The following is a 12,892-nucleotide window of genomic DNA, read 5'->3' as shown; positions in this document are numbered from 1 at the left end:
TAATAAAGCCATGTCCTTTTTAGGAAGAATATTTAGTTTTTTGGATACAAAAAGCCATGTCTATTTTCGAAGAGGTTTTACTAGAATAATTTTCTTTTTAAAAATAATAATACTTGAGCCTACCAGTAACATCCTTCTCTTGAAATTGGCATGAAATAACTGAACAATCGTATCTCTTTCTCATTTTTTATTCTACTTTACGATTTCACATATTTAATATTTTGGCTTAATTTTTGGTGATTACCATTTCAGGAGAATGAACTGCCATGTTTCAAAGTTATTAATATATCACAAGGAAAAAAGAATAACACGTCCTTTAAAAGGTTATGCAAGTTTTATATTCCTTAATTGATAGATTTGAGGTAAACTTAAATCTCTATTACTTGTGTTATTAAGATCATAAAAATATATCTTACTTATAGTTTGAACTTTTCATGTTATTTACTATCTCTTTCTTTTTATTTCTTTGAGTTCCATGTCTTTTATTATTAAAAAATCATGTGTAAAAATTTGAGAATAAGTATAAAAATAAAATAGAGAGGACTTTTACACTTATCCATTAAAAATGATTGAATAGAAATTTTAGAAGTCATTAATGTTTTTAATAGATCATTAGAAATTCATTTTATTAATAAAATACCTAATTTTAATTATATCATCTCGAAAGATTCATAAAAGAAATGTGAAGCAAGATTGATAACAAAATATTTTACTCAAAAATTCAACATAAATTATTTTAATAAGTTGTCCCAATAATAAGTTCTCTATTTGAGTGTTATTATATACAAAATGGATGTTAAAACAATTTTTATAAATAACGATCTAAAATAAGAAATTTATACTATTTAACTTAAAGAGTATGTAGTTTATAATTAAGAGAAAAAAAGCATCTAAACTTTTAAATGAGTTAAAATAGACATAAAAAAACAATATCAAAACCTTAATAAATTTATGTGATGGTTTTTTACTAATGACATTAATATACATGTATACACTAAATTTGAAAATGGTACGTATGTCATTATATGTTCATATGTCAATGACATGTTAATTTTTTTTTTATAATTTAATGATATAGTTTCAAAAACAAAATTATTTAAGATTTAAAAGTGAGAAACATAAGTGAAACAAGTATATATTATTATCTCAAGAACCATTTGTCTATAAACTTTTAAGAAAATTTAGTTATTGTGAGTTTAAGTTAATAAGTTTCCACTATAATGTTAACTCTAAATTAAAGAACAATAGAGGAAGTTAATTTATCATCACTATATCCAAATAATTTAGAACTTATTGAATTTAATGTAATAATTCTCTTGTTGTATTAGACATGTACAATGATATGATCATTGATTTAGATTATATGAAATCTATATGCGTTTACATACGTAGATGTTTCGTCGTGAAAATCATAGGCAAACAATTATTACAATATTGATAATGTAATAAAAATTTACTTATCTTAAAATGTTTGGAAGTAAAGTTAAGAGGTTGAAAATTGTTTTTATAGTAAACATTTGATAAAAAAAACATTTGATTAGGAATGAAGTAACCCGGGTCAATGCATTGTGATTGTCATGCGATAATGATATCTAAAAGTAAAACCAACAAGGAAAAAAACATACATATTCAATATTTGATAAAACATTTGCTAAAGAGTGAAATAGTTTCTGTTAACAATATTAAATCATAATGAAACCTAATAGATTCTCTAACCAAACACATTGAAAAAAACATGATTTTAATAACGTTGGGAGGACTAAGATTCAAGCCAATTTCAATCAAACAAGTGATATAAAATCCAAATTTTATTATTGGAGATTCAATTAATAAGATTTATAAGAATAAAACACAAATCACTTAAAAGTTTTACTAGGACTAAAATTTATTTTGCCCCTTTATACAATATGCCAAAATGCTATACGATGCATAATTGAGATTAAAAAAAAAAAACTTAGTTAAATTTTTAATAATATAAGAAATTTTAAGCTTCAACAAAGTTTTTAATGAATTTTATATTATAGGTGAGTTTGATTTGAAAAATACACTTTAAGATTCAACAATTATTTAAATATGTAATTTTCAAACTTTGGAATTTAAAGCCAATATATATAGTTATTGTTTTTGCTATGTGTAAATCATTTTAAGAACACAAATTGACTTTGAAATTTTGATACAAAATATTATCAATTTTGTTTAAACTATTATTTCCCTTTACTGTCAATAAGTAATGAGTTTTTTTATTTGCTAAATTATAAAAATATAAGTCTAAAACAACTAATTTCACATATTAAACGTTAAACACGTTTTTTTATTAGTAGATTGTCAAATATTAAAATAATTATTAAAAACTATACTGATGAAGTTAAAAAAAACATAATTAAACAAACGAGCTTAAGCTCAAACTTTGTATTTTTTAAAAGTCAAAGTCAAAACTTGAACTGAGTCGTTAATGAGTTATGTATGCTTAATCATGTAATTTTTTTCACAAACCAAATTCAAACTTGAAGAATAAGGTTTGGCTGTACTAGTTAACAGATCTGTAAAGAAAAGTTAAGATATCATTGTTAATGAAGGGAACTGCATAAAGCAACAAAAACTCGTATTTTGAACAAAAATTCAATTGAGTTTTCTTCTTTTTATTAATCTATACCTATCGTATAAGTTAGCTAATATTCACAAAAATAAATGTTACAATAAGAAAGCTGAGGGTTCTGGTGGCCTGACTCTACAAGCAGACCACTTTAAATCGGTGACATACTAAAACTGCAAATTTACAAACTCGTGGAATATGCCAAGAATGTTTGACATCTATCATGAATTTCAGTAATGAGAATACTTGTAGTTGAGCACAAAACTGCTCAGATAAACATCTTACTCAAAGCCTCAATTTTTCTGTAGGTTATGCTACGAATCCAAGGCCCTCAAACTCTTGTATGAATCTCCATCTTCATATTTGCCAAAGTCTTTCATATATTGAAAGGAAAAACCATAGAACCTTGAATGCAAAGTAAGCAGTTATTTTATACTCCACAAAGCCATGCCAGTGTTCTAAAGCCTAATTGGGAGTCCAAAGTTGTGGAATGTCTTGATGGTTCCATCACAACCTGCTGACACAATTGATAGTCCCCATGTTTCTGATACGTATTTTTCATGGGAAGGATCTCTGATACATTGCTTCTGGTGATCAAATTCAACTTCTGCAAGAGGTAAATCCCAACTAGGAAGCTTCTCTTCGGGCCATGTCACAGAACCCCGGCATGTACCATCTATGGAGAACCAACTTCCAAAAGAAAAACGTTCTGATTCCCTAACACCATGAGCAGCCTCTAGTTGGGGTTGCATTTCTGAAGAATAGTGGGTAAAATCATTGCCAGAACCTCTTTCTTCTGTACTCATGCTAGACCAAGGTATTGCAATAGTAACCCCTTTAGAGCCAAAGTACTCACAGGAATACTTGGATTTTGTACTTTTGGAAGAAGTTTTTCCCAAGTCATTGAAGTTCCACATGTACACTCGCGAGTCCCCTCCTACTGAAATTATATGCTCTCCACCAGAGGTAAATGAACCAGACATCTGACTTCCAGACCTTGGAAGAGCTGCAAATAGTAGTATGATCAACCAATTTAGAACATTCCATGTGAATTAAGTATCAACAATGTAATAATGTAGTTGGTGGAAGCAAGTTTTATCTTAACTTCATGAATGAAACAATGGACTTTGCAATCATGTATAAGCCACAAATTAGATTAGGCGAAGTAAAAGATCACATAAGAACACATGCAATCTGTAAATGGAAAATAAAGACTTTCTGTGCTATTTGACATGCATATAACTTTATATCAGATACAGAAGGTAGGCATTCAGTTTAAAGATAATCGCTCCAAGTTCAAAACTTTAAGTATTCAACCGTGTTTTTGACTATTAATGCAACCAGATCAAAAGATCTTACTGAAAAATCTTGCAATTGTTTAAAGATATTAATAACTACTTCAACAATCATGTGGTTGACTACTCATTGCTTAGTGCTCTACCTTTATATGTGTGAACAAGTTCAATGCCTTCCAATATCCTAACTTTGGAATCTTCAGATGTAATCATAACTCTCTGGTGGTTTTTCTGAGAAAACTGCAATGGAATAAGGGTGTTGAAATGTAAGCAAAGTAAGAGAAACGTATAAATTTTAGAGGTGACAAATTTTCAAGAAAAAAAAAAAAAACCTGAATGCCTGTTATCTTGTTGCCAGATGTTCTCTTCTTTCCATTGACACGCATTTGGGCATCAAGCTGGAAATGTTTGCCTAAACAATTAGAAATCCTATTTAGAGACTTTAATTCTTATGATATTTGGTGTTTCACCCTGCTAAAGGGAGTTCAAGACTTAATTAACTAGTAATCCGCATGTTAATACCTGAGGCAACATAAAAGCGGCAAGTGCCTGCGAGGGAACCGACTACAAAACCCTGCACAAGTGAATAGTCATAGGTTCAATATCTAATGAAGAAAAGAATCTAGAATTGTGATTAGTAACAAGACATACAAAATCACAGAGATTCGGTCAAGAAATCACAGCATACTTGTCCATCTGGTCGGTAGCTTATAGCACTTATCACATCTCGTATGTCTGCCCAGTCAACAACTCGCTCTTCATGGATACCCCATATTCGGACTTTGCCATCTATGCAACCACTGATGAAGAAATTTTCGTCAACGGGGTTGAATTGAATGCAAGTCACTGTTTCCATGTCAGAACAATACACAATGGTTATTACACTTTTTTGATTAAGATATCGCAATTTTCCAGATTCTAGAAAATTAAGAAAGTGAACAAAGCATACTTACCATAGTCTTTGTGACGGAAAACTCTCCGACATTCATTACAACCGATTTTCCACAAGCGAACAGTTTTATCCGAAGAAGAAGAGAGGAGAGTCTGCAAGAGGAACTCTAGATCAGATTTAACAAAGTTTGCAAATGGAACAAACATAAATTGTCTAAAACTAAAAAGCTTTTGCATATTAGACTCACATCTGAATTGGACCAAGCCAAATCCAAGACATCGCTGGTATGACCATAAAATTCATGCAATGGTGATTCCTCGACTTTCAAAATCTTGTTAGGAAGAACAACGAAGGATTGGCTTGATTGTTTCTGCTGAGAACCAGAGGAGCCATGTTTCACTTTGCTAATAGCACTGTCTTCTGCATTGAAGCAAATACTAGATGTATTTAGTGATGTCACACGCCATATGCGTATAACACCATCTTCACCTCCACTAGCCAGATATTGGCCATTGGGACTAAACTTCATAGTCCATATCAGGCCTTCGTGAGCTCTAATCTCTTGCCCAATATACAGTGCACTGAACTCCATCCACCTCTTCTTATTATGCTTTACTTTTATTCTACGAGTTTTATTTGGCCCTGAATTCAATTTTGAACTGACTTTTCCCCAACCTCCTTTTTTGTTGCTTACAAAGTGCTTCCACCAACTTTTCTTCTCTTCCTCTCGAGCCTCAGCTTTTCTATGTCTAACTTCTTGATCTGTAAAAGAAACCTCATAAATCTTCCCTTCTTCTAAACTTGCATCTGGTTTATCTATGGGTCCTCCTTTCTGATCTTCAAACAACCCTTGTGCCTCAGAAGTTGTTTTCCTTCCCGACAGAACCAACTCCTCAGAAACCTGATCATAAGGCAAAATACAACTACAAGTATTCGAAACTGCCCCACTTTCGCTGGTCCTTTCCAGTCCAAATCTCACTGATGAGCTATCAGAATTCATCATATTATTCTCTTCACAAACCTTGGAAGAACCATCATCCCATCCCATCCCCTGCAAAAACTTTCCCCTCCTTTCCTTCACGCTCACAGGCTCATTCGCCCAAATCTCATAACCCGACTCTTCTTCTGTCAGAGCAGACCCTTGGGTTGGTGAGAAACAACCCACTGAGTCAAAAAACACATCAAAATCTCCCTCATCAGAGACCAGCATAGCGTGCAGTCAAACGCAAATGTCCCACATACGAAGAGGAAATGTCACCTCCCAACCCTTCCCCTGCTTCTTCTGCGACACCTTAAATACACCACACCCCCAAAATCAAGGGAACAAGTTTCTCTCGCTGATGGAGAAAAACTAATCTCAATATAAAATCCCACCACCACAAACAGGGACCAAGTACGAGGAACCTCTCAGAAATTCAACAAAACAGCCAATGACAACACTTGTTGGCATGTTGGAAACCCTCTCGAGACCAGGATCCCAATACATAAAATAAAAAAGAAAGTATAATTTATTCTTCAAACCCCAATAGCACCACAATAGAATAAGTAAATTCAAAACCAGAACCTAGAAGATACACAAGAAGAAGCCAAAACCGTTTTAAGATGAAACACTACCCTCTTGAATTCAAAGCTATCACCGACCCTATTGCAATGTTGGGCACAACACCAAGTCTAAGGTCAAACAAAAGAAGTGCTCCGAGTGCAGTGAACCAAGCGGATTCAAGACACAGAGAGAATGGCGGAAGAAGAAAAGTGTTGTCACCTAGAAAACAAACCAACCAAGTCACCTCGAGATTGAAGAGTGGAACTGCATGCACGAGCCGCTCACGCGGTAAACAAGATGTTACTGTTCTCCATAGTCTGCAACTGCAACAACCACTCCACATTCACCTTCACGCTTTGCTGTAATCCCCCACCTATTATCTCCCTCTGTCGTAACTAACCAAAGAGAGGGTTTCAAGATTATTTTATACTTTAAAATAATCATCAAACAGTGACACAAGTTTAACATTGACTGTGTCATAAAACAAATAACAATAATAAAATAAGAATGGTGTTGTTGCAACATTACATTAAAAGTGAAGAGACAAAAAGTACAGAATTTTTAAAAGCATTTCGCTTTCGATGGATAGGACCTGCTACGTGAAAAGAATATGCCTACATCAAGCATAAGTGTTGCTGAACCAGAAACCACAGATCAAAATTTCAGTCCATTCAATTCACCGCAACAGCATCCAACTTGGATGGTCTTTTCAATATGCCAAAAGGTTTTTCATTTTATAAAAATCTTCTTTTTTCTGTAATTGTTTGTTGGTAGGGAAGTGAAGGAAATATATAACAAGACAGGACACGCAACAATTAAAAAAGGGGGGGTTAGTGAAATTAATCGAGACTAAGATTAGTATAGCTAGATAATTACATGATTGAAGATTCCTAGCATTGTCTTTAAGGCGCATTAATGGCTATAAGAGCTATGGAAGAGATAAAGGGTTGAAAAGAAAAAACACAAGTGAAAATGGTTTTGTGAAGGAGTAGTGGGAGTAGTATTAGGCTGAACTAGTACTGGGTGCTATGTAAGTGCCTTTTACCCTTCATAGAAAAAGCGATGACCCGAAAGTGTTAAGACCTAAGGGTGACATAGGTGCCCACTTGGAGCGCCATAGGGGTTCCTTATTACAGCAAAACATAATAGCACCCCTCTCTTCCTCTGCAATGCAGTTCAGATTTTAATTTCTTGGGCTTCGTGTGATGTTTTTGCTTCCACCATTAATGAGAGGTTGTTGGTATTATGCAACAAAACTAACACTGCACCTTAATACCTTCAACCCAAAACCTCTCATTTTTTTTCATACTTTTTTTCTCTTGAAATTGACATCTGATCGGGTTTCCACAAAACATTGCTACTATTCTCATCACTTTCACTACCAGCTAACTAGCTGCCCCTGTAGTTTTAAGCTTCTTCCTATTAAAATGAATTTACTATATCAGACACCTCAATTTTTAACTATCTGATTCCTTCAAAATATTATCTTTTCCATAAAAATTAAAACATCATTTTAATTCTCAAAACTTATGCATGTGCATACCGCACTTCAATTCTTATTCCAAAGATGCAATTCCTTACTTGCCCTCCTATCTCTTCTTTTCTCTTCTCTTAAACTAATAGTCATGACAAATTATTTATTTAAATAATTAGATTAAACAACAAAACATAAACACGTAAAATTACTCTAAGAGGGTGTGTGTATTTATATTGTATTTTAATTTAAAAAAAAAAGTAAAACTGATCTCATACTTCCACCATGCACCCAAAACAAAAAAGAGGATTATTACATATATTATGGTAAAAAATAATTTTTAGTACATGGAAGGAAAATAATAGTAAAATATTACAAACCATATGATGAAATGAAATAAAAAAAAAAATGAGATCAAGAAGACTTGAAATACAATAACATACAAAATATATTATTAATTTAAATTGTTGTTAATATAATTTTTTTAAAATTTATATAAATATTGATAATTAATAATTTTACCATACAATATAAAATAATAATAATTATTATTATTACTATTATTATTATAATACTTGGCCTCATGTTAATGACATTGAAAGGACCTTTCTATGTCCAGGGTAATCAGATCTCTGTAAACCAAAATCCTGATTTTCACCTTTTTCGAAAAAAGGGTTTCTGAATTTAAATATATATATACACACATTTGAAACTGAATTTTTCCAAGTTTGGATAGATCTTTTAGCAACAAGCCACTACAAGAAACTCACATGACTAGGTTGAATTACCCATCATTCATTTAAGAAACAATGGAAGGACTTTTTATGAGGGTGTGTAGACTTTTCAGGGTATAATGTGATGTAAAAACTATTTGAAGAAATGCCTATAAGAGTGTGGCAAAGCAATTTTGACATCCCAATTATAGTTTGAATCCTGAGTTAGAGAAGTAATTTGAATCCTTGGAAGAATAGAAATTGTGCACGACATATATGTCTGAAGAAAATGGGTGAAAAATAAAATGCATATGATAAGATTTATCATAGTATACATCATTATCAGCACTTAGCATCCTTCGAACCTTCCAAAAGCTTGTTGGAAAGTCAGAAAGATGGTTTTAGTTGAAGAGAGATTTACTTAAGATAATAAAAATGTAGAGTTGAAAAAATTGAATAGATGAATTTGTTTGAGAAATAGGCATGGACCATATGGTAGGTGTATGACACTAATAAGTGTGGAGCCACAAGCACTGGAGTGTAGGGTGAGAGGCCCCTTTCAATTCTGATATTTTTGCTTCATTATCTGTTTAATGTTATCCCAAACCGCACAAGCACTAGCTGTAATATAATGGATGTTTCAGAATCATGCACTCGTGTTGCTTCGTGCCAACTTCTTCCAAGTGTGTTACCATGTGCCCCCAATAATTTAAATCAATTAAAATATTAAAAATACAGTGAACTATATTGTAGGAACTCTGACACATATCTTATTTGTCTATAAAACAACCATATAATGTTCATTACCGAATCCTTCACATGCTCAATCAAGTCCTTTAAACTATGCTTGTGCTTCATGATTACTTGTATATATATTTTTAATATGATTGAAGATAATAATCATCAAGACATTTACGTACCATTTATTTATTATAAATACTATTCAGATATGTGTGTTAGTTTTTAAGAGGTTAATTAATTAATTGATAGACAAACAAAGATGAAGCCTGATGGAAGAATGAAATTGAAATCTAACGTAGCCGCCACTGGGCAATTTCATTTAACTGTTGAGAGTAAAGACAAGAACATGCATGATGGATGCTTTTTATTCTGGAATGACAAGACGAGAAGAGAAGGGCTATTGAGCTTTTTTAAGACCTGAATCTATACATACATACATATATATATATATATATATATATAGCATTTGCAGATTAAAGAACATAAAAATCAGAGCACTATAGCAGATTTGATACTACGAGGACACCTTTTTAGTATCATTAAAATGACCCTTGTGGTGTTGGCAGTTTATAGATGAAGCATCGTAATTTTTCACGTGGATTTTCTCACAAAAATATATAATATATCAGAGAGAAAATGGAATGATGAATTAGTCCTACTAAGTTTGGTCGGCAATTTGAATCTGAGAACAAGTATTGCATACCATGGAGCAGTGGCATATTTAAATTATTAGGCGTTTTGTAATGCCAATCATGATATTTGATTTCCCCAGTCTCTTGGGTCGTATTCACTTTCTCGTTTTGCTTTACAATAATGGTTCAGAAATATCAGAAAGGTGTAAAGAAGGGAAGAAAAAGATGAGGAAGAAAACAAGATAGGTGATTTCATTCCAGAAAATAGTGAGTTGCACTTGCAGAGATTTCCTTTCTAAATTTGCTTTTATCCCACAAAACAATAAAGTGAAGCAAATGGAGGGAGACATGGCGAAAATAGGCAAAGAAGGAGCAACAGGGTATGTGAAATTGACACAAAAAAAAAAAATAAAAAAAATAAAGCTTTTTTCTTTCTGAAAAGCCATAGGAGGAAACTTCATACGTGCACACAAAAAATTCATTCATTGATTCTGATGATGGAGGGCAGAGACAGAGAAAATTAATTAAGAAGATGAAATAGTACAAGTTATTGAGGTTGAAGAGTGAAGTTAACACTAACCTCTAGGGACCCAGCATGGTTTGCCTCTCCAAAACCTTTGATGAACTCAGATTGCAATCAAAGACACAGAGGGCAAAGCAGTGTCATAATTGATGTCTTTTTATCTATAGTAGCTATGTACTGTCGTCTCTCTCTCTCTCTATATGTATACGTGAATAACCAAGCCCACTTTGCTTTTCTCCTTCTCCAACAACTTCACTTTTTATATGCTCATGAGTTTTAAACATGATTTCAAACCATATTGCTGCTATTTATGAGATCAGATTGTATTTTCAAATCAGTGTGATCATAATTTATGACTTTAGCATTCCTTGCATTATTTTGCTCTATTTTATAAACACATTTCACTTATTTATGTCCGTTCAGAGACAAAAACAAAAGTATAATATATGATAAAATATTATAGAATAAAAACGTAACAAAAGTTTATTTTATTTAATATTCGATACACTAAAATAACATTATTACGACAAGTGAAGGTTTTATGTTAACAATATGAATAACAGTAATGATTACAGTTACTCGTGTTAAAATATCGTGTTAAAATAGTGAAAATAATAAGGATTATAATAAAATAATTTGCTTTGTATTTTTAATTTAGGTACCTCCAATGAAAATAAGAAAAATGCTAAACTACATTCAAATAACGTTATCGTTATTTTTAAAAACGTTGAATTATAAAATGACTTTATGGAAAGAAAAGATGTTTAAAAAATAAAATAAATTTGGTAAAAGTTGAATGTATTTTATGGTAAGAAATAATCGAGTTTCACTGTAACACTGAAATTATTAGGAAAACGTGGAAGTGTGGAAGCCACGGAGGCAGGTAGGGTTGTAGGCCTCTAGCATCCCTAGTTGTTAGGGACAAATCTCTCTTCAATCTTCTCTCGATTTCTTCTCATTTTAAACCAAAAAGTTATAACACTTATCCCTTTTACAATTAAACCCCACATTTTCTTTTTTCAATTCTAAGTCTTTGACTCTCTTTTTTTCCTTCAAATGCTCAAACCTCCTATTTTTTTTTTTTTTTTTATAACCAATCATTTCCTTTCATTTTGAAATCCCATATATTTTTATTTTCTAAATTTAATATAAAATTTAAATTTACTTATGTTCTAATTTTTATATAATTTAATTCTGAAATTTTAAGAATAAATATATATAATACTTTTACTTTAGTTTAAATCATGTTAAAAAATTGATGTTTTTGAATTAAAAATATTATATTTATTTATTTTTAAAGTATAAGATGAAAATATATCAATAGATGAATTTCAATTTTGTATTTAAATTTAAAAACTAAAAAATATTTAATTTTTAACGTATCTAAAGCTAAAAAAGAATTCAAAATGAAAAAGAAGTTTTTCCCAATGTGATTCATTTGAAAATTAAGTTCTTATATTGAATTTCATAAACTTAGTTTGTTTAATAAGTTAGTTAGTTACTACTTTACTTTGGTTGAATGCTTGATGTTAATGTCTAAAAGTTATGACCTTCCTTTGTTTAGAAGCTAATTAAGAAAATTAAGTTAAGTTGTTAAATATAATCAGGAGTAGTGTTTAAATGAATGTTCATAATTTGAATCCTATCTGTTGGAAAAGCACATCCATGAATTGAGAATCATTTCTTTTTGTCTCCTTCATCATCCTCATACTGCATATGATGATACATAGAATGTTTTCAATATTTTATAGTCTCAGTGACAATGGTGCTTATACCTTTTCTTGTTCTTAATTCACAGGGAGGGGGGAAAAAGAAGGAATTGGTGGAGTAAAAAGGGGAATAAGTAAAGAACAAAAATTAAGATTGAAAAAACATGTAGACAAATTCAAAGGGCCCAGACAGCAGGGCTAAAAAGTTCATGTTTCATCGTAGTTTTCATGGATCAAAGCTACAAGGAATTCTTGCTGGCTTAACAAATCTATGAGGTTTTCTAGGATTTTATTATTGCTGTTACAAATTACGTGCCCAAAATCTATACCCCACTCACATGCCAATCACCTTTTCTTTTCTTACGTGTCTCACTTCACCACATTCATTTTTTTTTTGATAAATTATATTTTTCTCTCAAAAGATGAATACAATTAATTTGTATATTTTAATACAATAGTTTGTTTCCCTGTCATTATTGGTTTCCACTTGATTAACAATTAATTTAAAATACTTGTAATCAATTTCAACTTTGAAGGAAAGGGAAATAACATATACAAGTGTTTCAAACTTCATTCCACTTTTTAAAATATTAAAATCAACAACAGGATGCTCCAAATAGTTGATTGTAACACTAAGCTATAAAACAAATGCAAAAGCACACTTATTCGGTCTCCATCATTAACCTAAATAATTTTAGAGTTATCCGTTTTAAAAATTTGTGATTTCGTCATGTTCTTATTCTTTAATTAGATCCAAAAGAATCTCATCATAATCAA

At 31.4% G+C, this 12,892-nt stretch overlaps 1 protein-coding gene across 2 annotated transcripts; it reads right to left on the bottom strand.

Moving 5' to 3' along the window:
* Window positions 1–2,656: 2,656 nt before the first annotated feature.
* LOC106779712 (WD repeat-containing protein 44) lies at window positions 2,657–10,670 on the bottom strand. 2 transcript variants are annotated; one of them, XM_014667889.2, is made up of 8 exons: window positions 10,464–10,670; window positions 5,028–6,718; window positions 4,842–4,932; window positions 4,577–4,734; window positions 4,411–4,462; window positions 4,221–4,300; window positions 4,035–4,128; window positions 2,657–3,599 (listed from the first exon to the last, which is right to left on the bottom strand). In XM_014667889.2, exons 2-8 carry the CDS (start codon window positions 5,988–5,990, stop codon window positions 3,052–3,054), a joined length of 1,986 nt encoding a protein of 661 aa, XP_014523375.1. In that variant the 5' UTR covers window positions 5,991–6,718; window positions 10,464–10,670; the 3' UTR covers window positions 2,657–3,051. The 2 variants fall into 2 exon arrangements, with proteins under 2 accessions (XP_014523375.1, XP_022632401.1); XM_022776680.1 differs by lacking the exon at window positions 10,464–10,670 and adding an exon at window positions 7,200–7,934.
* Between the last annotated feature and the right edge of the window lie 2,222 nt (window positions 10,671–12,892).

Source organism: Vigna radiata, unplaced genomic scaffold (genome assembly GCF_000741045.1).
Source record: "Vigna radiata var. radiata cultivar VC1973A unplaced genomic scaffold, Vradiata_ver6 scaffold_160, whole genome shotgun sequence".
NCBI classification, from domain to species: domain Eukaryota; kingdom Viridiplantae; phylum Streptophyta; class Magnoliopsida; order Fabales; family Fabaceae; genus Vigna; species Vigna radiata.
This window is presented reverse-complemented; position numbering and strand designations above follow the sequence as displayed.

What these genes read in the sequence shown, in the direction of transcription:
- LOC106779712 (XM_014667889.2), bottom strand. Translation starts at nt 5,990, where the DNA reads ATGCTGGTCTCTGATGAGGGAGATTTTGATGTGTTTTTTGACTCAGTG. An exon ending in CCGCTTTTATGTTGCCTCAG is followed by an intron (nt 4,301 to 4,410) that starts GTATTAACATGC and finishes CTAATTGTTTAG; the next exon opens with GCAAACATTTCCAGCTTGAT. An exon ending in ACAAGATAACAGGCATTCAG is followed by an intron (nt 4,129 to 4,220) that starts GTTTTTTTTTTT and finishes ATTCCATTGCAG; the next exon opens with TTTTCTCAGAAAAACCACCA.